We start from the raw sequence: 24982 nt of genomic DNA on the forward strand, positions 1-24982 counted from the left end.
ACGTTACCTGCAGCACTGTGATCAGTTAGGTTTACCGTGATGTTCTTCACTAGCAGTTTGAGTTCATGAGCCCTTGGAGGCTTAGGAGGACTAGTGCCCTGAGGGAGAACGCTTATGTTCTGTACATTCTGTGAAAAGCAAGCAGAGCATGAGGGATCGCACATATGCAAACACCAAATACTTTTAACTTCTGTCACACTGATACAGGGAACCAAGCGTGCGATAGGGTGTAACATCAACAGATAATCCACCCGGGAGTTATGATCACAAAGCCTTCACTGCCAAAGGCTACATCGTTTTAAAGAACATATTCCAGTTGTTTCTGATCACCAAATGGGGTTAAACTTACTCACTTGTGAGTCATGAATATGTAATAGAAACACTGAGCAGAAGGACATTTTTCAAAACATTTAGGAATTAGACTTACCTGAACCTCCTTTATATCTGCAGGCTTCGTACTCAACACTACAGATGGAGAAACTGAGCTAAAGAGGTTGTTCAAAACATCTCTGAGCGTTTCAGATATTGCACATGGCCCTGCTGTCTGTTCCTAAGAGGAAACAAACAATCATGCTTCTCAAAACTCAAAAGAAAGATGTTAAGGCAAGTATTAATCTGGTATATGTAAACCACCAAAGCTATTGAACATTAACTTTGTCAGAGAGAGACACAAGAGATCATTCAAATAATTAGTTACATTTCTATATCACGCAATAAACTATAAATATACACCGAAAAAGCCACATTGTGTTCAGAGAGTTAGGAAGGCAGAACTACTGGCCACAAAACCAGAAGTTTCATTAGCAGTTTACATTTTATGATGGTGTTTTAAAGTTTATGTGCTGCTTTTCACTCCACCGAGAGAGCAGATCAGGTCATCAGATAAGCAGATCAGCCCTGTTCCACTGATTTAATGGGAGTTATGCCAGCTTGTAACAGCTGAGAAGCAGCTAATCCTGTGCTGCACTGGAAAAAATATCACAGCACCTCTTGGAGGTGTTCAACCTTGCTGAAAAGTGCGCTGTACGGACAGACAGTCACGCTGCTCTGGGGGACCAGCTCATACATCTGTCCATTCAAAAATCTCATGGCAATCTAAGCTTAGCACCACAATCTCTGAGGGATCAGAACAGACCACGGATTTTGTTTCACGCAATTAACTGTAAGGTGTATAAAGCCTGTTCTCCCTGCCGTGCTCCTCCTGAAGTCTCTTCTGCTCAGCTCCCTACAGGGAGTACATTTTTAAATTAAGCGATCATAGAAAGGGCAGTTTCGTACCCAACTGCTCTGAAGGCAGCAGAGGAGAAATCTCAGTGAGGTTTCTTTTCTAAAGAAAAGATTGAAGTAGGAGAAAAAGGTCTGATCTAAACCACAGGGGACCCATCCATCTTTTCTCACCTGATACCACACCTGACAGACTTCACTATTCCAGAACAAGGCTTTAAAGGAAAGGGAACTAATCTACATGTCCAGATAAAGAATAGCTGGAGAATGCAAAGCAGACAAAAGGTACACTTCAGCATGCTGCTATCTGATGGGAGCATGCTGGCAACTGCTGTGCTATGGCCAACAAATGAGGCCCTGCTGCAAAAACAAGGCACACTGGTGACAAGGACACCCAATTTGCACCAGCGGGGAGATCAAGTGGGGGGACTGAAGGCCTAATCCTGGTAAACTACTCTGATAGTACTGCCTGTGTACCACCAGCTTTCAGCACTACCTGACCCACACTGGTGCAGCCACACAGCACATCAAAGCTGTGAGGCAGCAACAGCTGAAACCTCAACCAACATCATCTCTGCACAGGCTTTGCTCTGTCACCCTGGACACCCTGCACCATGCTCCTCCATTACAGAGAGCTCTCAGCACGAGAGGCAATCTGTCATTTCAAAAGCCTCAGTCCTTTCTTAGGAGTAGAGGAATGATCGTGCAATGACTTCTGCACTCTTAAAGGTATGCTTGCAGCTTGCACAATAGGTCAAGCAGATTTGGAGTAACAGCCGTTTCCCAATTACTCAAGTGTTATATAGTGTTTCATAAAAATCCCAGGAATGTTGTGTACAAAAATCCTGTTTCACTGCCTTCTTACCTAACTGCCGTTTGATGACAGGTCCCTACATTTCAAAACATACAACAACACTGACTAGTCCCACAGAAACGCTGCTTTGTTCACACTGTGCTCCTTCAAACAATCACCAAGGAAAGAGGCAGTGGCACATTTCTGCAACTTGCAGATAATACTCTTTCACTTTAAAAAATATGAAAGTAAATTAGGTTGCCTGAAGCCTCAGTTTCAATCATTTCATTACTTGCATTATTTAAATAAGTGGATAAATCGTGGTTAGTTTTGACTGTTGTGGAGGCAATTTCCCTCCCCTGCCCTTACCTAGATCCTGATGAAGAACACTGACAATTGTAAAATCCCAGCTGCCTCTTGCTTTACCATCAACCTAATCTGATATCTGTTATTTAACAGTAACAGCAGCAACAATAGTCATTGGACTTCTACTTACAGGTATTTTCTGATGTTTCCATAGTTATTTGGGAAGCAGTTAGTTTGAAAAGCCTCCTGTCAGCCCAACCTCATTTTTAACTATACTTATTTGGAAAGTAATTCTCCATCACAACACCCTCTAAAAGGCAAGCCACAATGCCTTAATTGCCAACCAAAAAGGCTTAAGAGATGTTTTACTCTGGGTTTGACACGTGCTAAGGGCGTACAGCCATCTACAGTGCCCAGCTTGGGGCACACCAGGACATGAAGTCACCACATGAAAACTCAAGCCCTGCCAGTCAGCCACCTTGCCAAATGCGACTCAGGTTCACCCAGCTATTATCAACAGAAAATTGGCTGTGTTTGACTGAAGACAAAAACCACTGTGTAGATGATCACAAGCCAAAAAAAGTTACTTATTTGTAAGCACAATATTGCTTCCAAAAGAAGAAACGACACAAAAGCTGACATTTAAGTTTAGCAGCAGAAGCAATTTCCAAAGTATAGGTTGCTCACAGGCTTTAGCTCTCTGTTTATTGCTTCCCCTCTTCCCTAAGTGCTAATAGAAACTTCAAAGTGAAAATAAAGCCCCTAACTATTAAGAACTTAACAGGCTCATTTTAAAAATGTGGCAAAGCACAGCAAGTCGCAACTCCTTTGAAACCCTGGCATCTCCCAAAAAGCAGGTTGTGAAGTCCAGTGACTGTACCAGAGTCATCTGCATTTGTAAGTACTTAATGACTGTTCAATATGTGGATCATCAGCATGCCACCCACACCTGTGAAGGTTATTACACTGCTACATGTGCACAGTAAAGTCTGCATTAAAACACACTTTGAAAGAGTCATCTGTCTTCGGTTATGAGTTTCACATTTTTGTGTTTAAAAACTGTAATCATAAATTATTACAATTCTAGGTCACTTAGTACAAGGGCTTCAGAAGCAGCTTTACTGTACAATAAACCTATTTTTAATGAGGCCTTCATTCAGAAAACCAGCTTCACAAAACACAATCAAGTCTTCACTCTCTGTTGTAAAAAAGGCTGAAGTCATCATGTTTGTGCCGAAAATCCCCAGACATTGCAAAGGGTCAAAGACAGAAGAGTCTCAGTCATGATGGAAATCTTTCAGGGGATGTCCCAGTAAAAAAAAACCTCCTTAATGAATCAGTGTTTATACACTAAGATAAGGCACAATTCTAAAAGCATAAGGATATTTTTGGATCATCCATTATTTCCTTACATAATTGCATTTTTTCAGAGTGGCTTCAGAGCTATTGTTGCCTAATTTCAAAACTGATTCAAGTCAATGAAAGGGCAACTTTGTAATTACCTTGATGGGAGTACCATTACAACTGGCTTTTCTATTATTATTATTCTTATTTCAGAAGTGCTCTAAGAGAAGGTATTTAGGAAAATACATTTTTCAAGCCTTTGAACGTGTATGAAAAATGTCTGCAAGGTCATTTGTCTGTCAGACACAGACTTGGCTTATCTGTAATGCTTCAGTAATCTTGAGAAATGCTCCTAGATTTCAGAGATGTAGGATTTTGCTAGATGAGCCACAGCAAGTTTCACTGAAGCAGCTCAAGGCAGCACTACCAACAGGTAACTGCCCCATGCTTCTATTGAAGGCAGGCAACAGAAGGGAACAGACATTTTGCTCTTCCAGCCTCACCTGATACATTATCTTAGGGGATTGGACTAGATGATCTTTTGAGGTCCCTTCCAATCTCTAACATACTGTGATACTGTGATACACCTCTACTGCTAACCAAAAGCATTACGCTGGGTTTTGCACTGAAGGGATGGAGACCCATCTTCTCAACCATTACAGCAAATAAAATCTACTGACTAACCTCCTGCAGTGGCTGGATCTCAAAGTTGGTTTCATTGGCATTAATGAGGAACCAGTCAACTTTGACATCTTCTCCTCCATCTTTCACATAGAGCTGAAGCTGTGGATAGGAAAGCAGTTATTTGAGAGTGTTCTGCTGTCCTACAAAGAAATTGAAGGTTAAGCTCCATACTAAGCCTTGCCAAAGGAAGAATGAGACCAGTTTCTCAGTAAGTAAACTCAAAGTGACAGTCCAAGAAGGCAGAAGTTATTTAAGCTTTGAGAGTACTTGCTAGTCAAAAAAGCGTACTGTTGTTCTATACATTCAAACAGTCTAACCAACATGTTACTTATCCACAGTGTCCTAAAAAGGCAGCTGAATTTACGAACTTACTACTTGCTCCAGAGGGAAACTGCTGTACTAATAAACATTCTACTACGGTTAACATGAGCTTGCATGCATTTTGCAAACAGGAGGCTCAACTCAGCTGTGGGTTAAGATGTAACGAAAGGAGGAAGAGAGAGAACACCAGTGAACGCTTTACCTGCAAGTGAAGTGGAGAGAGTTTCACGCTGTACGACTGACCTTCTGCAGCCGTGGACGAAGCGGGTGAGACAGTGACAACAAATTTAACGGAATCTCCCACAACATTGCAAGAAACCACCTGATGAAATGAAAGGGGTGGGAAGAGGTAAGAAAGGAAAAAATAAATTAGTCTTCAAAAGGTTTGCTGGAGGCAGGAAATGAACTAAGAGAAGGAAGGACTTTATGCTACGAGAATTATGCTAAATTCTGTAGGTGAGAGATTTCTATGCAGTTTTATAAACATCCCTACCCCGTTCTGTACCTTCTATAAACCTTAGTTAAAGTGTTCACTCCTGAATGTGAAATTTAATACCTGGAAATTCTGGTATTTTCCAAAATTTCTTTCGTATTGTTATCTAATACAAAACTAACTCCTCACCTGACAAAGATTCCTGTTTCAAAAGCTCAACAATCACAATTTTGCGTAAGGGAGACAAAGAAGCTCCTTCTTCTCCCTCTTTTCCTTTCAACTAAGTAGCCTACCATGGGACAAACAGTTTCACCAAACAGTACTTGATTTATTGCTATCCTACAAATGTGAAACTTTGGCATAACCCTGCTGCTGTAGAAGAGGATTTTGTCTGATCAATTCCAGTTCCCAGTGGAGTGGGAAGGGGCAGGAGCCTTTAGAAGTTTACTCAGGTCTTTGAACAGACCAAGAAAGGCCTTGAAATTTGGTGATCTAACTAAATGTCTGGGGAATAGTGTATGCCACTCAACTGTAATGGACTTCCTTGAGTACACTCCCTCACTTCCAAGAGCAGTAATTTAACTCGTTATCATACTGAGTTTACAGATAGTTAAGTGGTTTTTCCTCTCCCTTCTCTGCAAACCAACTGAGGTGCTGGGGCTGCAAAATCCCTGGAGTGTGCAGAAAGCACCTGGTGGCACAGGCAAGCCCCAGGTACAGAAGTGAGAAGTGGCTTATTACGCCAGAGAGAAGCTCACTCTGCAAACAGCTTTGCTGGTTGGAAACAGAGGCTTGTCGCTGTCCCTCTGTGGTTACTGCCCCCACATCTCCACTGTTGGAAAGGATAGCTGAGCCCTCCTTAGGCTGACTCAGGCAAAGTTATTCAGGTTAATGCAACGCGCAAATAACTTGCTGCAGGATTTGTTGACACAAACTCTGCATGCAAGCTATTAAATTATGTTTGTGCACTTACTGCTTCACTTATGGGCACTGGGATTGAAGCAGAAGGCTTTAAAATGAATCATGTACCTTCTGGAAGATCCTTATCAGTCTCTCCTTAAATACATTTAACCTCCCTGAGCTCTATAGCATACATTTTTAAGAAGAACCACAGCATTATCAAAGGCTTCAGAGCATATCCATTAAGGTAGAGACTTAATTACTAGGTAACAGGGGGAAGAGGTGGACATGGCAAATAAAAATCCCAACCACACTCATAAGCAACAAGATTTGCCTTTTCAGGTTTGTCTTCTGCAAATTATAGTTTAGAAGTGGACAAATCAGTTTCCCTCACCTCTCCCCAAAGTCTACATCCTTTCAGAAATGATTTCTGACCCTTAATCCCACATAGTCAATGAGCACCCACTAGTATGACAGAACATAACTGATTTTTAAGCATTTTTAATAGCTAACAAGACCAAAGAGCCTAAGTGCTTCTTTTATTTGTTATTATTAGGGGGCCTATAAGGATGCTGGGGAGGGACTCTTCATTAGGGACTGTAGTGATAGGACAAGGGGTAATGGGTTCAAATTTAAACAGGGGAAGTTTAGATTGGATACAAGGAGGAAGTTCTTTACTACGTAAGGGTGGTGAGGCACTGGAATGGGTTGCCCAAGGAAACTGTGAGTGCTCCATCCCTGGCGGTGTTCAAGGCCAGGTTGGACAGAGCCTTGGGTGACATGGTTTAGTGTGAGGTGTCCCTGCCCATGGCAGGGGGGTTGTAACTTGATGACCTTAAGGTTCTTTCCAACCCTGAGTATTCTATGATTCTATTATGTTTTCAACTCAGAAGCTGAGCTGAAACACAGAATTGCTCCTTTCATTCACAAGGATGGATTGGCATGATTGCTCTTTTAACACTTCAAAAATGAATAGGCTCTTCCCTCTTTCTCAAGGGCAAAGGAAGGAAAAGGACAGGTCTGATGCAAAAGCTGATGACACCTGCATGTCCTAAATGGAGCGGGTTTATCATCCATGCACATTTCATCCGCACATGCATAGGAGGTTCAGCGCACTCAGAACAAGTTGGACTTGCTGCACATGTGATGCAAAGCTATTTGTCTGGAATTTCTGGACGTCTAACACCAAGGTACATGGTTGATTACTGCTTAAAAAACAAAGTGTGGCAGAAGAGTTGATTAGATGAGTTAATGTGCCACTTTCTTCTTAATCGTGTTTTCATGTGCCACGTTCTTCATAATTATGTTTACTTCTGAGTAAAAGATGGAAACAGACGCTGCAGGTAGGGCAATTTTCACTCTCCTTTCAACACCTCGTCAAGACAGTCCTACTCCCCTTCTCCCCTCACTTTCAATAAAATAACTGTGGTCTTCAGGTACAGAGGTCTAATTTTTAATCCAGTCAGAAAAAGCAGGGGTTCCACGTTTGTTAATGGAAAATACAATGCCTGTATATCAGCTGAATCCCTTTGTTCTGGCAGCAGGATGGATTATGGAGTCAGAATACAGAGAGAATGAGCTAGAATTTGAAGAGAAAGCAATTCTGTTTTCATCTAGGATACTGCCACACGTGCTGAGAAGCTGATTAAAGAGACCGCAACTGCCACTTCCCTTTTTAAGTGACATTCCTTTAGAAGTGTAGCGGATGACTTTGACAGACCAGACCAGAATCAGGTAGGCCATTTTCCCCAGAACAGTCACATGAAGAGAAATACTAAGGCTTCCTGTGCTACACTCCTCTTCTTCCATGCCCCCACCCACCCTGCTTCCTCAAACTCATTTTCTCTGTACAGATAAAGAGCAGGAGAAGGCAGGGTCGGGCAAAGCACCCCTTTCTGGTTGTCAGAGAAGAGGAAGGACAGATGTTCACAAGAAACAACAGCACCTGAACTGGTGGGAAGTGAGCTGCTCTTCATTTATCTTCCTCACCTTTCTCTTCCACCCCTCCTTACCAGAGTTTATCCCCTGTCATCAACACTTTGTGGTTTAGAGTCTAGAAAACCTGGCATTCTTGTAACAAACTGCTCTTTAAAAATTAGGCCCTTATACCACCACACAGAAGCTGTGGCTGGCTAATTCTGGACTCCCAGAGAGATAACATCACAGCTCTCTTTCGTTATCTTACATCTGGACAAGCACGACCTCCTAAATTAGGAATAGGATGAGGTGAAGTAGAAGCACAAAGAAAAAAGGACTCTTCTACCAGCAGGACCAAGGTATTTTCTCCCTCCAGCACCTCCACAGCTCTAGCTGTCAACAGCCAAGGTCTCTCCATGTATTTTTGGGATCTCCCATGGAAGGGATTCTCAGCCCTTTCTCTGGTGCCTTCACCAGGAAGGCTGCACCCTGCCCCTTCTCAGCCCCCTGCTATTCCTCCCCACACTCAGCTGACTCCTGGCACTTGATCAGCCCCAGGCCAGGGTTATTCTTGCTAGCTCCTCAACACCCTCCAGCCTCTCTCCTCACCCGCCTCCATCCCTGACCACAATAGCCCATGCTGTGGGTGAGCTGATGGGGCAAAACTCCTTGACATGGCTGGGCTCTGCTCCCCATCTGCCTGACATGGGCACCCAGATCCAACAAGCTGCAGATGCTGTAACACACCTTGCTTACACATGTCTGAAATAGTTAGTATAATTATCTTAAAAAATTTATTTCAGATAAACAACTGAAGGAGCCAAGGAGACTGAAAAGCACTACAGTGCTGGAGTAAGACTCAAGTTTTTCTGAGAAACTCAAAGTGTCCAAACTTGTGTACCCACAGCTATTTAAGCCCTTCCCCTGTCTTTGCTCTCCCCCTCTATAGCTTGACCTTTTCCCTTCGCGGTTCCTCTGGACGGAGCTGCAAAATTTCACTTTATTTCCTTCCTCAAGTAGCAACAGAAGCTGTCTCATCTCCAGGAGCACCGGAGTGCCTCTGCTCCTCACACATGGCGTCCTCTTGTCTGGAGGTTTCACTTTTGGCACTGGCACACACTGATCTGTGTATTACACTTGGCCTTTTTGTGACTCTTCCTTCCCTTCTCCACGTGTAGCAGCAGGTTCCCTTCTGTGGTCAAGGGAAGGTGAAGGGCCACGACTTCAGAGGGAAGTTCTGACAGCCCTGCCGGGTAAGGTATTCTTCACCTTCCCCAGGCCATGACCACATCCCATGTGTGTGTGAAACCCTCAGCATCACAGGCCTTGCTTGCCTTTTTCTGTAAGTTTTACTGTACCTGGTATTTATCTCCAGGAAGAGCAGGTTACTCTGTAGTACATAACACAAATCTTCACCATTTTCACAAGAAAATGAGCACATGCCATGAAGCAGCCACACAGTGAAAGCTGCCTTGATCTCAACTGTAGGGATCAGTATGCTATTAGATTTAGGACCTCCACAATTTTCCATGTTTGTTTTGGAGTACTCCTCTGAGAAGAAGAAGGCTCTTTTTTTTTGGCAGGGAAAACTTCCCTTGTCGATGGCCACACAGACAGTTTGTGTGCTCAGCTTAAAACTTAACTGTAAGAAAACTTTACAGTCAGAAACTTCTGCCTTTTGATAGTCATAACAGCTGTTCAGCATAAGAATTACATGACCTTCCTTGGTTATCAGAACCTATGCACTGGCTTCTTGAGGGGGTTTCTCTAGCTTCTTCACCATTCCCTCTTTACCCAAGCAGTTTACCCAGTGACACATACAAACTGAAGGAGCAAAGTGTCTAATACAGGCACAGCCAGAGGTGGATTTTTAGAAGCTGGTATCAAAGCAAATTTGCCTGCAAATATAATGAGACAACCCTGGGCCAGTTTCTCAAAACAATGGTAAACACCAGGGTGAAGACAGAGTGAGTGATGGAATGAGTGCAGGAGAGAGAGAGTTAGCATGTCAGCAACAGAAATAAAGCAGAAACTGATACAGCATGTGAATTTATCCACTCCTTTGAGACTGGAGGGGGATAAAACAAATGAGCAGGGAGTACAAGGAGACAGGACAGGAAGACTTTTCAAGACACCTATCAACTTAAGTGAATATCAAACAGAGCAAGGACAGGAAGCAGTACTTACACTTAAAAAGGGGGAAAACAAATAAATACCAGAAACAGACTTGCTAGTTTGTAAAGACGCATGTCTTTACAAACCATTTGAGAGACAGCACCGCTGAAGACATGGAGATCAGCAGAAGACAATAAAACACAAGACAGGTTTGCCAGTTTGTGCTGCAGTAGCTTGGCAGGAGCTTAGAGAGACATTCCGTTGCAGAGACACAGGCACATCATGCCATTGGAGTGCTGAGGTATCCCTGACCCCTGTGCCAAGATAGCAGATGTGGCACAAGCCTATAGGAGGCCCACACACATCTGCAGTAGCGACTGGAAGACAGGCAGGCTACCTGACAGTGCCCAAACCAGTATTATCTCTACTGAAACAAACAAATCCCCACCCTGATGTTTTCCTTCTACAAGACATTTAGTTCTTAAGTAGGTGAGATCCATTACAGTGTCTTGTCTGTTTTAGTAGGGTCACCACACTGATAATTAAACTTGCACTCCATCATTCCCACGTTAAGGTTAATGGGGATGTTTGAAAGGGAGAAGACAGTACAGTGAGCAGGGAGGTGAAAGCCAGAAGCAAGTTACAAAGGAGTCTGTCAGGCACCAACCCAATTGCATAGTTAAGGTTCAAAATCCCTCAGGAGAAAGCGTGATATTGAAGAAAGCAAGCTGGGAAGCAGCAACATAAAGGAAGATTAAGACATCACACGGAAATGATGGGAAAAAAGTAAAAAAAGAAAAGAAATACAATTCAAAATACAGAGCACGTGTAGGAGAATTAACGAACACTACTCATACAAAGGGCAGCATTATCACTGGGAGAACACCAAAGGAAAAGACATTGCATCAAGTCAGTCACATCATGAAGCAGCCACAGGACAAGCAGACTGGAAGCCTAAAATGCATCAGGAAAGTACTTTCAGAGACACAAAGAAGCCATGATCTTGCATGGCGAGACCTCGCCTGTAGGGCTGTGTGTCACTTCAGCTATCAAGTTCAAGTAGACAGATTTAACTGGAGCTGCTGCAGAGAATGGGTGCACAGGAGTGACTTACAAGGCAGGACAATATTGTGAAAGGATACTTAAGGAACAACTTACTTAGCCAAAGAAACAGAATTCCTTCATGATATATTTACATGATATTTGCTTGATACGACAGCAAGCACCATGGAAGAAAAGTAAATAAAGACAAAGAATTACACTAGTACAGAAGCAAGCTGGAAGGGCCATGATTCCATCTAGGCTTGTAAAAAAACCCATCATTAAAGCAGCAAAGCTCCAGGACAGCTTTTCACGCAAAACAGGGAGTTAAAGACAACAGGAACTGCACATGATGGTCAGGACAGTTCACCCCACCAAAAATAATCAGAAAGAAACACATGTACATAGCTCAGAATGATCTCAGTTAGTACTGTAGCAGTGACAATGAGAAACCAGTCTTTCCCAGAGCAGAAAGCAGCCTTTGCTGCATAATGTCTCCACCTGCTTCAGAGCAAGTGGAACTGGAAGCCCTGACACCACAGTGTGGCATGAACACAGGCTGCCAGCTTGCAGTAGGGTGGCTGCAAAGTGATACTAAGATGAAGCTATGACAGCTGTGGGGGTTAATAAGGGCTCTCCGGGTATGCTGCACAGCTCATCAGAAAACAGGACTTCTCAGATGCCTGTGAAACAGTTCTCCTTCCTCTCCACCATTTCCCTCAGCAAGATCCACCATATAAGAAATAACATGATGCTGTCATATTTGCTGTTGCCTGCTGTGATCCAAGACAGTCATTCCTTGTATAGCAACTTGTTATCACTCATTAATGGAATGGCACTCTGAGGGCATTCTACCCCTTTCAATTTAGGTATGAAGCAGGAAAAGAAGGGAGACTTTTGTTGTAGCCTGCTCCATCCAAATCCTTTGTACCAAGTCCCCAAGAGGATCATCTTTTTTGTTGCCTTTTTTGTTGTTGTGAAGTTCAAAGCCTTTGAAAACAGACTGCAGTAATGGAAACACTGGCAGAATTAGCTAAGAATATTCCTAATGTTTACTTTATTAAAACAAAGCAACCAACACCACACAATGAAAACGGGCCACTTCATCCTATATATTTAGGCTGTGGCCCAAAACTGGAGTGAAGGTGGCGTATAAATAGAGGCTTTGTCAAGAAGCAGTGTAGTGTAACCCTCGGCCCCAGAGCAGCCTGTCCCTATCACAACAGCTTTGGCCAGGCTGACAACCAGCAGCTTCCCCAACCATGTCTGCAGCGCTGCACTGTGGATCATACACCAGTTTTACAACTTCCAGCTTCTTCAAGCCAAGGACAGCGTGTATATACCTAAGGACAGCACATGTCAGCCTGTGTCCTGGTGATAAACAGGGCTGTCAGCAGTAACACAATAATTACAGTCAGGCTGGCAATCCGATACTGGTTTGGAGCAAGACTTCCCAGGCAGAAGGCTCATTCCCAGCATCAGGCAGGCTCACCACCTGGCTGTGCCCCATGGCCCAGCATTCAAGAAGACAGAGGACCACCCACCACGAAACACATACCACAGGGCTCTGTCAGCATGCAGCTGTGTTCAAGTATTACACATCCCATGTTTACTGCTATTTTGATCTCTCACCCTCAATCCTATACTTCCTTTGATGACCACAACCTCTCTGATGCAAGGTCAAACATATATTTGAAACAACATGCATTAAATCAAGCCCAGAGTCCTGAACCAAGGCACTTATACACTCTTGCCATACAGATCACAAGTAAAGCAGCATCTTCGACCAGTTGCAGGACAACAGTCTTGTGCCAGCTGAAGCCTCAGGTAAGTGCAGAGCTCTGTGGGATGCTACAACATTGGTAAACATGCAGCATGTGGTCACAAACTGCATTCAGAGCCAGTCATACCAGTAGTGAGTTGCAAATACATATCAGAAGTTGAGTTTGGACAAGCTACAGAGAGAGATTTCAATTTCACATGCAAAGATAAAGAGCTTGAAAAGCAAGGGGGTAAAAGAAAACAGTACAAAAAAACCACCTTTGGACCCTTGCTATTACCTGAGGAATACATAAGACACATGTAGATGATAATATATAATATATTTATATTATATAAGATAATATAATATATATAATATTATTGTATTAATGTATAATATATATAATATTATAATATGAGATAATATAATATATATATTATATAAGATAATAAGACACAGTTACTGCATGACAGAATTCCTGAGGTGTTTCAGAGAAAGGCATGCATTTAAGGTAGGAGGGAAAGTAGCTATCAGAGTTCCACTCTAAGGTTATTATACACTGAAATCCAAATAAATATTAAGGTTGTACCTTAACTGAAAAAGTAAGAATAATTCAGAGAAATTTTTCCAGCAGCTGTGCACAAGATTATTGAAATAGGTTTAGGGGCAGTTCAGAAAAACCCACTTTACGTAAGCAAACCTGGTTTAATCCAATACATTTTAAAATGTGCTTATATTGGTTTAAGCTGCTGCAAAACCACATTAGATTGCTGGCTGCAGTATAACAGCTTGATTAACATACTGAAATGATGTAACCCAAGGTCAGACAAGGACCAAAGACTGCACAAGGGAGGGTGCCAGCTTACAAAGCCACAGGTAGAGGAAAGCGAGAAAACAACCCTACAGCAGCAAACAGCTCCCTGGTCTCAGGCTCCCATGGAGTCAGCACTTGCTGCCTTCCACTGCCCAAGCTTAACCACAGCAGGTTAAGGTGCCTAGAGGGCACCGCAGTCACTAACTTACCTCACTGCTATGGCAGGCAAAATCTACTGTTAAACAACACAAGTCAGCTGAGGACTGCAGCAGAGATGTTCCCAGTGGTACAGCATGACCTCAGGGAAATCCAGGACTGCAGCGCTGTGTCTTGGTTCTGGCACACAGGCAAGACAAAAGAGGGTTTTAGCCCTCGGACACTGTTTTCATCATGGTGCGGCCATGGGCACAGCACTCTGAGCACAGAGCTGGCCCCATGCACCCCTGCTGAACTTTGACGCTGGCCAAGAGCAGCCAACAGACCCAAACCTCCTGGACACCTCCCACGCAAACACACTTGCAGCTCTGCCAGCCTTCCAGTGATGTTTTAGACACTGTGCTGCAAGTCACCTATTTTTGTGCTGTTAGTTGCCACTTTTATTTGTAGCAGATCTCCCTCGGTTGCTGACTTCACACGTCACACCACTTTTAGACCTAGTAGTTCCTTCTCCTTAAAATTTCCCATTGTTGTGTCTTCCAGTGGCACAGAGCAATCTTAGTGCCTAGTCTACAGCCCAACCAACTCCAGCCTCTCTCTAACATGTCTGCTGAAGCAGGGACCACTGGTAGGGAAGAAAAACAGGAGAGACAAGGTGAAGGAGACGGTGAACAAGTGCACAAATGTACACGGTGGCAATCCCCAGCTGCCACCAATGAGGGTGTGCCTAGAGCTATGTATCAGGCAGATAAGTATGCATAGTTTTCAAAGGAATCATAGTAGAGCTGCTTAACATCTAAATCAGACAAACAAACCAAATTAACAAAGCAAAACTAGAAGAAAAGCATTAGACTAATTTGATGCAGGTACCTGAAGCAGAGCACCCATGCAGATGTGACTAGTAGTTACAGTCACTAGGATGAAAATGCAAAAGATATCACTGCTAATACACATATATACTTTTTCTTTCTCCTTTCAGTGCATGTATACTCTGTTCCAAGAGCCACATTCTGCCATATTTTCACTCTACATGCACTAAAGCACTGTGCAGTATGTGGGCTGGGGGAAGAGGAAGAACGGGGTATGTGGAGAGGAAGAAAGAAACCATTCTCTCACTGAGTACAGGATTCAGTAGAGTCAAGACATCACCCCCAGCACTTTGCACCTGTTCCACTGATCCTTACCCAGCTCCAATTTCTGAAGCAAACATGTAACCAGTCACACAAGCAGCAAGAGGCAGACTTTTGTCCCAGAGAAGAAGTTCCCCTTCCCTTTCCTTCTTCACGAAATCCCCACCCCACACTTCAGCAATAGGATGGGGAACCATTGTATTGATGGGGGTAGGGAGAGAGGGCAGCTTACGAGTTCACTGAGGATGCACCCATAAGCTTGGCATAACCCTGGTTATTGCCCATTTGGTAGAAAGCCTGGAGGACAGTCTGCTCACGACTTGCAAAAGGAGTGAATCAGTGCAAAGAGTTTGCACAGGTTCACTAGAGTGAACTAGAGAACTACAGCCTCTTAGCAGCCATAACAAATTTAGGTCATGGTTACAGAAGTGTTGACAAATAAAACTCCCACTGACACTAATAAGAAAAGTTAACATTTCCTGCCCAAAAGCACACTGAAACAAAACCAAACTGAAGTTTACCTTTTCTTGAGCGGACTTTACAATACTAACAACTTGTTTAACTTCTAGCTCAAGTGGTTCTGGTGGGTCATTTTCCTCAAACGTAAGCAACTGCGAATCCTAAGAAAGAAGAAAAAAATGAAGCATCATTAGGTGACGAACCCATCGCTTGAAACCAAGTAATAAAAATGCACTGCCAGTAAAGTTCCTGGAAGAACCGGAGACGGAACTACAAATGTATGTCAAAACTTGTATGGATTAATTGCATGACACCTCACTGCATAATACAGGGTAGAGCCTGAACACCTATACTTAGTACATAACTATGTGCCTAATCATAATTCATCTTACTCTGTACCAGAATATCAAGGTACATAGCACAGTGCAGAGCAAAGCCCATGAGCAACGTCAGAGTTCAGTGAAACTGCTCTTCTTGAGTAAGGATTAATCAATGCTGCAGTTTTAAAAGGCATTTTTGGTTTGGCCTAATAATAGAGCTGCACTGCCAAAACTAAGAAAACCCAAATATCATCTTGCAGAGGTGAGGAAAGAAACCTTCGGCTCCCCAGTCCTTCCTCACGGGCGACGGCAGGCAGTCATGACAGCTCCTCAGTCTTCACACAGACGGCAAGGAAAAGGCAGCTTTATACCTGTTTTAGCAGTGAGGTCATGCTTTCAGAGGCATCAGCACTTGCATTATCCACCTGCTACCCACACCAAGAGGCCAGCGCAGCTTCCCTTGTCACCCGGGGCTGTTTTGCACGCAGGAATTTCATTAGCTGTGCGCCACTGACATTGTTTTGGGAGACTGACAGTGGGAGGAATGCCACACTGCAGTGCCAGGCAGTGAACTCATAGTCAGAGATGGCTGCAGCTGCTCATCAGGGGCGGGAGGGAGGGTGTACATGGCCCTGTCAAAGAGGCTTTGCTCTGCAGTCAGGGACGGGAAGCTGCTGCTTGTTTCTAGTTACTTTCAGTTCCCAGCACCTGTGCCCAAGCTGTCTGGGCTCTTCTCTTCCACAAGTGCAAGGCAAACCTTCATTTCTTAGCGCAACCCATGCTTTCCTCAACTGCCCCGTGCAATTTGAAAGGGCAGATGAAGTATTTTCTTTCTGCTGCCCTAACTTACAGTGATGTCTGGAAAGTGTTAAATACTTTCCTTATCTTTCACACACAGGCACTGCCCCACTCTTCCTTCTTCCCCAGCCTGACATGTAAGATGACAGCTTGGTGGGCTGCTGAGAAAGGAACCTCCTAAACCTAGGGAGAGGGCTGCAAACAAATTCAGACACCTGAGTACATGCTGCTTTCGAGACAGTTCAGGCTCAGCACTTTCCACTGACATGGCAAGAGCTCAGTCCTCAGGACCAGAGAATTGATTTGCCACAGTCTCACCTAACCTCCTTGCATCTTACACCCGGACATACACAAACCAGCAAGCCATATGGCACCGTGCACCCTCTGGAAGAAGGGTAGGAAGGGATGCAAAGCATCCATCCTGATCTGGGCTAAAAGCAAATAGACCAATACCCGAGACACCCTCCGTCCCTCGGCTGCCTGGAGGACACCAGCCCTCAGCCTCACGCTGACACGGACCCAGGTTCAGCAAGGCCTAAGACAACACGAAGGAAGCCCGGCTCTAGGAGTTATTTGCCGAAGGATGGGCTGCAGGCCCCACTCTGGCTCCCAGGTCAGGAAGTTTCCATTGTTTCCTGTTCCCTGCGCCCGAACAATGTTATCAGCGCACAAGCCCCTGCCAGAGGCCACGGGGATCACGGCTTTCCTCCCCTTTCTCCCGGTTCCCGCACACGTGCCCACTCCGTGCTCCTGGCCAGCTCCAGCCTGCGAATTCCTGTCACACTGCCACCAAGTACATATGTGTGTGTGTGTGTATACATAATATATAAATATACACATACATAGACAAGCACATACATTGCATACCCATACTCACACGCACATATGCACACCGAGGGACAGTAACACACCAGCAGTCGCTGACAGCACCCGAGATATGTCCGGACCAAGTGCCGGTGTTTCTACAGCCGCTCCTAGCAGCAGGCGGGAGCAGCCCCCGCCGGCACAGGGGCACACGTGGCCCTCGCCCGTCCCGGCGGGACACCCCAGGGCCCCGGCCTCAGCCCGGCGGGCGCAGGGGAGATGCCTCCGGCACCGCCCAGAACTCCCGGGCCGGGCCCTGCGGCGGGGCGGCCCCGTTCCCTTCCCTCCCGCAGCCCCTCACCTGCGTCCCCGGCACTCACCGCCCTTGCTGCCGCCTCGGCGCTGAGCGCCGCCACCCAGGCCCGCCGCCACTGCCTCCGCCAGCTGCCCAGCGACAGCGCCCAGGAGAGCACCGAGCTGCCCTCCTCCTGCAGCTCGTCCTGCCCCGCTGGCGGCGGCGACGGCAGCGGCGGAGGCGGCCGGCCCCGCCGCAGGGCCAGCAGCACGTACTGCACCAGGTAGACGACCAGAGTGGCCAGCGCCGCCACGAAAAGGGCGACCAGAGCGCACCAGCGCAGCTCGGCCAGCCCGCCCGACAGCCACGCCATGGCTGACCATAATGGGAGCCGCGCTACCGGCCCCCACCAAGGCGCGCAGAGCGGCGGCGGGCAGCGGCAGCTCGCTCACGGCCCTGAGCCGGGAGCAGCACCACGACGTCCTGCCGGCAGCCCGCGGGTGTACCGCGCCACACCGCGCCGCTCCGCCCGCCCACGGCGCAGTCCCCGCCCGGCCCGCCCCTGCCGGCGGGGCGCCAAGGGGAGGCCCGGCCCCGGCCCAGCGCTGTTGGCGGCGGGGCGCCCTGTGAGAGACGCGGAGGGTGCTCGTCCCGCGGGTCCGCCGGCGCCCCGCAGCACTGTGGGTGAGGGGGCGCCCAGTGCCCCGTGCCGGAGCGGGGGTCTGGGGGCGCAGGCCGCGCCGCGCGGGTTCGGGTGCGTCCTGAGCCGGCGCTTCGCGGGGAAACCGTCTGTTGTACCGGGCGGAATGGGGCGAGAAGAGCGGTGCGCAAAAGCGGGGAACTTTAATACGGACGATGGGGCTTTCAGAAGCCCGGGGAAGAGGTGTCAAGCTAATAATTGATGTTGGTTTTCCTACCACAAAACGCTTCCCCTTAGATCAGTGTTATTTACTGATGTCGTTTGCACACTAAGCAACAACTGCAAGAGAAATACAACGCGAACAGCCCCTCACGTCTTTGCATACAATAGATAAACGTGGTAATGCCTGCGAGTGGGCGGCAGGAGTCGGCTACAAAACAGACCCGACGTCCCCCCTTCCCCAAAAGTAAGATGATGTAATGTTTGTGTTCCAGAGGCTGAGACATAGTCACCTAGTTCATGTGAGTTACAGAGCTAGGTGAATAGAACTGCCACGTTGCCTCTCGGTGAGCATTTCAGGCAGGCACCCCTTCACCTAACAGGGTAACACTTGCAGGGCTGTGATCTGCTTCCTCCTCACCCCTCCGCAGCACTGCAGGAATAGCTGAGGAGACGACAAGGTGTTTAATTGTTCCCTCTGCTTCCTATCCAAGGGCTTCCTTTTAATTCCTGGTGCTTCATCATCTCCGCCGGGGATGTCAAACTGACTGGAAGGAAGAAAAAAATCCCCAAATATCTGTGTTTCCCCGTGATTTGCAACCTCGACCGTAAACTCAGAGCTGAGCACTTTCTGCAAGCCATGCTGAATGACTCGTTATCGGTATGAGGTTTGCAATAAAGGGGAGGAAATTGTCTTTCGATAGTAAATAAAAGTTTAGTGATAATTTATTTCTGTCGCACTCATTTTTAGTAAGTTCCTGTTTGTTTTTCAGAGTGCTACCTTATCAGCTCATCGCTATTTGTATCCTCATTTTTCTTGTGCTTTCCTTTGCCTGCTTTGTTTCTTTCATGGTGACTTTCCTTACCCATGGCAGCTCCCAGCCAAGGAACCTCACTTGTATTTTTTGCCCAACTCACATGCTCAAGCAACCAGTGATTAAGTCACTGAGGTTGGTAGTGAAATGTTATTGTAAGTTCTTGCTCCACATGTGAGACAGTGTCAGAAGCCTGGGTAGACAATATCTACTGCTTTCCCCTCATCTACCAAGCCAGTAATTTCGTTGTAGAAGTTTATGAAATTGATCAACTGTGACTTCCCCTTGGTGAATCCATGTTGACTTCTCCTGATGACCTTTTTGTTCTTCATGTGTCTGGAAGTGGTGTCCAGAATTAGCTGCTCCATCACCACCTCAAGGTCAAGGTGAGGATGACTGGTCTCAGGTCCCAATATCCTCCATCCTGCCTTTCATGCAGTTAGGAGTGGCATTTGCTTTCCTCCAGTCCTTGGCCACTTATCCCAGTCATTATTATCATTCAAAGATGATACAGGGTGGCTTTGTGATGACATCTCCAGCTTCCTCAGCACTTGTGGGTGCATCTCATCAGGGCCCATATGTCCAGTTTGCTGAAGTATTCCCTGACCTGATCCTTTGTCATGAAATGTAAATAATCTTTGTTCCAGATTTTCACCTTGTTCTCTGGGGCCTGGGATTCCTGGAAGGCTGTTCCATCAACATCTAGTACAGTATGTTAGAATGTTGGGGCTAGGCCTCTGGGAGGAGGAACAGGTCGCTCCCGGAGAAGCAGTTTGATCATTTTGTGTTGTAAATGCATTGTCCTCATTTGCACCTATAAGCTGCAAACTTGACAGGGCCAGAACATGGCTTTATCTGCTGCAGTTAGGTGACTGTACCTGTGTAAGAAGAACAGGCTGCTCGTAAGTTAAAGTATTTGCCTGGGACACAGGGAAATCCTGCACTCCATTCACTGCCCAGCTGCCATCTGCCTGCCTGACTCCAGGCAGGTGACTTAGGGTATACCTACATGATAACAAGGAGCAAGGGGCTGAGATCTCCAGAGATCCATAACTGGAGCCATATTGCTATGCTAGCACAGCTTCCTATACAGGTTAATTGACCCTGCTTGAGAGACTAGGTTTATTAGCCTGGCTGATTTTAAGATCCAAACCAGTATCTTTGCTGTACCAGCTTGTTTGCAGATAGTTCAGGGATTTTTCACACAGCACTGTGCTGTGGCCGACAAACCTGCACTTAGCTTATCCCATGTTTCAGTTCCCCACATATGCCATGCAGAGAGTTTTCTTTAACTGGCAGGAATTTTCTGAGTCCAATTAGTGAACATGAAATGACAAGAAAGTGTAAAAGATTACATTGAACTATTAAGGACAGTTTTCTTTTACAAACTTTAACAGCTATCTTGTTACTAGAAATATTTTACATTTTTACTTTTGAAGTATAGCAAAAGTATGTGGCAGCTAATATTTAATTTGTATTTAATTATTTTCCTTTTTTGTGCACCTGTGAACTTGGAATAGCCCTCTCTGAACATTCAGGATCTTGCCCATCAAAGCATAGCTCTGGGGATGCGATTAGTAAAGTAATTAGGTTTTCATAACTCCATGTACTTTGAAGATGGGAACTGTGATTCTGACATGCTCCTAGGCTCTGCTATGTGCTGTATTTCCATTAAGCAACTTCTGCACATCCCAAATCCCATATTTTCTTTTAATTAGCAAGTATATAGCTCTGTCAGTGATGGTTGCAAAGCAAGTTTAAATAATGTAGAGTGAGATTGATACAGAGCTGATTTTACAAGGTTCTGAAACAATGGAGTTATAAATGCATCATTCATCATGGTTACCACATGTCCTGTCTTGGTCCTTTGAAGTATGAATTTTGTTAACTGTTTCACTCTGTGTTGGAAAGGCAAGAAGACAACTGCAGCCCTGTAGCTTACTCTGACCTAGTCTATGTCAGAATGTTTTGCTGGTAGAGTTACCCTAGGCACATGGACAACAAAGAAGTATCTCACCCGTTAACGGGTGCTGTCAGGTTCATCACACATGTGTTCAGAGATGCTCTTTTTCACCCCACAGGCAGAATGTGGGCAGAATTTTAGGACCTTGACTATCTGCTTGAACTTCCCAGGTTTCTTGCAGGACTGGTGGCTTAGACTTGGCACAGGCAAATGTGTATGCCAGGGTGTGACATGGCAGGGTATGCACTCTGAGCTAGCATCTGCAAAGTGCTCATCTATCCTGCATCCTGCATTACAGATATAAGCAAGGGGAGCAGGATGAGATCATAGTTACTTAATCAATTTCATTTTTAGAGCTGTGAGCAGAACAATGACCCCCCCCAAAAAAAAAGCACAGTAGGTTCAATCACTGTGATTAAATGATCACTCATAAAATTACAAAGCAGAGAGCTAAAATCAATCCAAACCTTTCTCAATAATTCTTTGTCTCTGAGCTCCAGAGTACTTTTTACACACATGAAAGAAAGAGAAGGTTCATAAGAGGCCATGCATGTAGTCTAACATGAAGTCTGAAAGGAGTGCTTTGTCAGGACAGTATAATTAGTGTAAGAGATCCTTAGTTTGGCAAAACCACACTTTGGCCAGCAGAGTTTTTTCCAGTGTCCCAGGACTCTGTGTGATGCCAACTTTACCTGTGAGGTGCTAGAACCATGTCTTCACAATGAAATTTTGCTGGTGTAACAGTCAGCCTGAGGTGATACCACCACACACTGTTCATTGACAGCTCAACTGCCGGAAGTAGAGCTGTTAATCTTCATGCCTGAAATGTGGCCCTTCAGCATGTTATTTCTTATGGAAGAGGAGACCATCTCCCCTTTCACATGTAGCATTTCAGTCTCTCCCACACTGTTTTACCTGCTGTGCCAGAGGCAGGTAACAGGCATGTCCTTCTACCTGCTGACGGGCAGATTTGCTCAGGAGTTTCGGGGCAAGAAGAGGCAGAGTGCTAAAGCCGGATAATGAGCTCCTCCATTTGGTCCTCCCTCTTGTGTACTCTCCAGTTTATTTTCTGTAGACCCTTTTCAGATGACCCATCTTGTTTCATGTCACTCAACATACCAGAGATATTGTGTCCTGCTTTGCAACAGTTGTCTGAGAGTGTGCAAAGAGCTGGAATAAAGGCAAGGTGGGATTCCCAGAGAAGCCCTGTTGGAAGAGGGTCAGCAGTCTGGCGCTGAGGAGGTGCCACTAAACAAGCTTTCATAACTAGGAGCTAGTGTGGGGGAAAGGAGGCCAGCTCTCTGCTCGCTTTTGATCTGGAATAACTCCCCCCAACTCGTGTCTTCCAGAGAACATCTTCCTAACGGAGGAGTATTGCTCCATAGCAAAAAGGCCGTGAGATGATGACATGGTTTGACATCATTAGACTTGCACTTTGACTAACTGCTCTTATTTTTGGTCCTTTTGCAAAACCAGGAGATACTGATCTATCCAAACACCAGTCTCTACTGAAGAAGAAGTAATACATCCACCATGATCTCATAGTAGAAAAACTTCAGTTCATTTAGGTCATTCAATTCTTCTTTGACCAAGTGCCTACATCTCTTAAGTGCTTAAGAAAGCATATTGCCAGGAACTGAGTTTTTCCTTAGATCAGAAAATTGCTTTAAAGCTTTTTATTATATAAGTTTTTAATATACATGCTTGTCCCTAAAAAAATATCTTGAAAAAAACAACTATGCCCCCAAAATATAATTATTGTCAAATTGGATAAGTTTCAAAAGAAATGGGTCACAATGTTTTATTTTGACCAATCATAATGTCAAAGTACATATTTAGGTATAAAGCAAAACTGCAAAGCCATGTTTCAGTTCTATTAGAGCAACCACAGACCCAAGCTGGTACACCTTGGATACTTGAACTTTCTTTTGAAGTCATTTATGCAGGAGAATTACAACCTATCAAGGTGTACAATGGCACCATGGTGTTAGTATTCATTGTAGCACATCAGTATTCTACCCATTAATTACAGAAGTCTCTTATCATTTTGTTATAACTATTTTTATTTTCTCTGTAGGATCACACTTCTCCCTCTCTCCAATATCCAGTAAATAGTCTATTTGTAAGCGGTTTGCAAGAGGCACAAAGACTAGCAACAGATGTTTTGTCTGGAATTGCTGATTCTTTCTTTCACTACTTGCACCTGGCACTGCAATGGAAGAAGAAAAAACATGTTTGAAAGTATTATTTTTTCCATGATGATTACTTTTCGAAAATACATTTACTAAAATACTGTGAATTTTTAGAAACTAAAACATGACAGAGAAGCTTCTTTTATTTCCACCTGCTAGAGCCAGTTCTATTCTCTCCACCAGAGAGCGCAAGTATCACCAGAGGTGATGATGCTGCAATGGAGACTGCTATGCTCATAAGCAGTATTGTGGGTTGCCTTCCTCAAGGACGGCACTCTAGACACGATGGGTGATTCCAGCTACATCGTTTCTTGCCTGTGGGTTAATTTAGCCTCAGAGTTAACATTGTGTCCAATTGGTTAAGGCTTCTTATGCCCAAGATAGAGCTGAAGAAGCAGCAAAGAACTACTGGAGAGATTCCTGCCTCTCCTAAATCTTAGGCTCCAGCCCAGGAGATGCTGACTTCCCAGGTATGTGTGCTTCTTCCATGGAGTACAAACACTCATATGTCCCTCACACACATGCTTGAGGACACTAAGACCAACTACCTTTGGGAATGCTGGGCATCAGAAAGAAGAAAGGACTTCGTAAGTACTAAAAGAGATCTTCAAATATTATACTGAGAGCAAAGGCATTTCAAGCAATGTTGTAGGAAATCAATAGCAAGAGTATGAAAAAAGAAAGGCTTTTGAAAAATCTCAGAACCCATGCTGCCTTCTAGAAGAACAGTGAAAATACTCCAGAGAAGACAGCTTTTAGACAGAAGTGTATTGTAACATGCCTTTGACCTAACAAGGAATTTTACCCAGACTTGGCACTTGCTGTGTAACTGAGCCACAGTTAAACACACATGCATTTCAATATACATACATACAAATACATACAGAGAAGGGTTCACCTTTGGTGTGATGCTTTCAAGTGTGGCTCTTCAGGTGGATGTGATGGTTCAGTCTTTTGTTTCTGGCTCCTCCTAGTGCCTGCACACAGTGTTAGAGGTAAGCAATGTCTTTCATCTCCATAAAACAAAGGTTCTGTGTGGATCTCCCCCATTTCAGTCTTGTAGTAATGCTTGCTAAAAAAAACTACCCAATTTCAAATCTCATTTTTAGTATCTGTAATTCTCCTCCAGGCTTGCTCAGAGTGGCAGTTTGGTATTTTTATAGTTCGGGGTTTTTTTCTCATGCTTTTAAAAGATGTGTTTACATGCTTTTACATGCCTCAGTCAGATTTCTTCTGAGACAAGTCATCTGAATGCAAGCTAACAAAGCTAAGTTTCCTTCTCATGGTGTTTGGCTGCTCAGTCAATTGATGAGTGAAGAAGAGGCAGCAGGAAATAGCAGCCGCCTTGTTAATCACAGCCCTGGGCTGCCATACAGAGAGGAAGTCTTTTACGTGGCAAGATGGAGAAACTGCGAATGTATCTCCACGGGTATAATTGCCACTCCTGATGAAGCCCTTGTGATGAGCAGTTTTCAAAGAGTGTTCCAAAAGGATCTGAACTTTGTCCAAGGCAGGACTGTAAGGGAAATTGTATTAA

At 44.9% G+C, this 24982-nt stretch overlaps 1 protein-coding gene across 1 annotated transcript in view; it reads right to left on the reverse strand.

Annotated features, from left to right (window-relative positions):
• Positions 1-18094, reverse strand: part of C2CD2 (C2 calcium dependent domain containing 2) — a 36198-nt gene extending 18104 nt beyond the window's left edge. Inside the window, exons 1-6 of the mRNA XM_080612466.1 lie at positions 17702-18094; positions 15462-15560; positions 4875-4994; positions 4352-4450; positions 428-550; positions 8-128 (exon numbers count right to left, since the gene is read on the reverse strand). Of these exons, the coding sequence (XP_080468592.1) occupies positions 8-128; positions 428-550; positions 4352-4450; positions 4875-4994; positions 15462-15560; positions 17702-17989 (850 nt within the window). The 5' untranslated portion in view covers positions 17990-18094. The remainder of the gene's footprint in view (positions 1-7; positions 129-427; positions 551-4351; positions 4451-4874; positions 4995-15461; positions 15561-17701) is intronic.
• Between the last annotated feature and the right edge of the window lie 6888 nt (positions 18095-24982).

Source organism: Psittacula echo (assembly GCF_963264785.1).
Source record: "Psittacula echo genome assembly, chromosome: 3".
Taxonomy (NCBI): Eukaryota; Metazoa; Chordata; class Aves; order Psittaciformes; family Psittacidae; genus Psittacula; species Psittacula echo.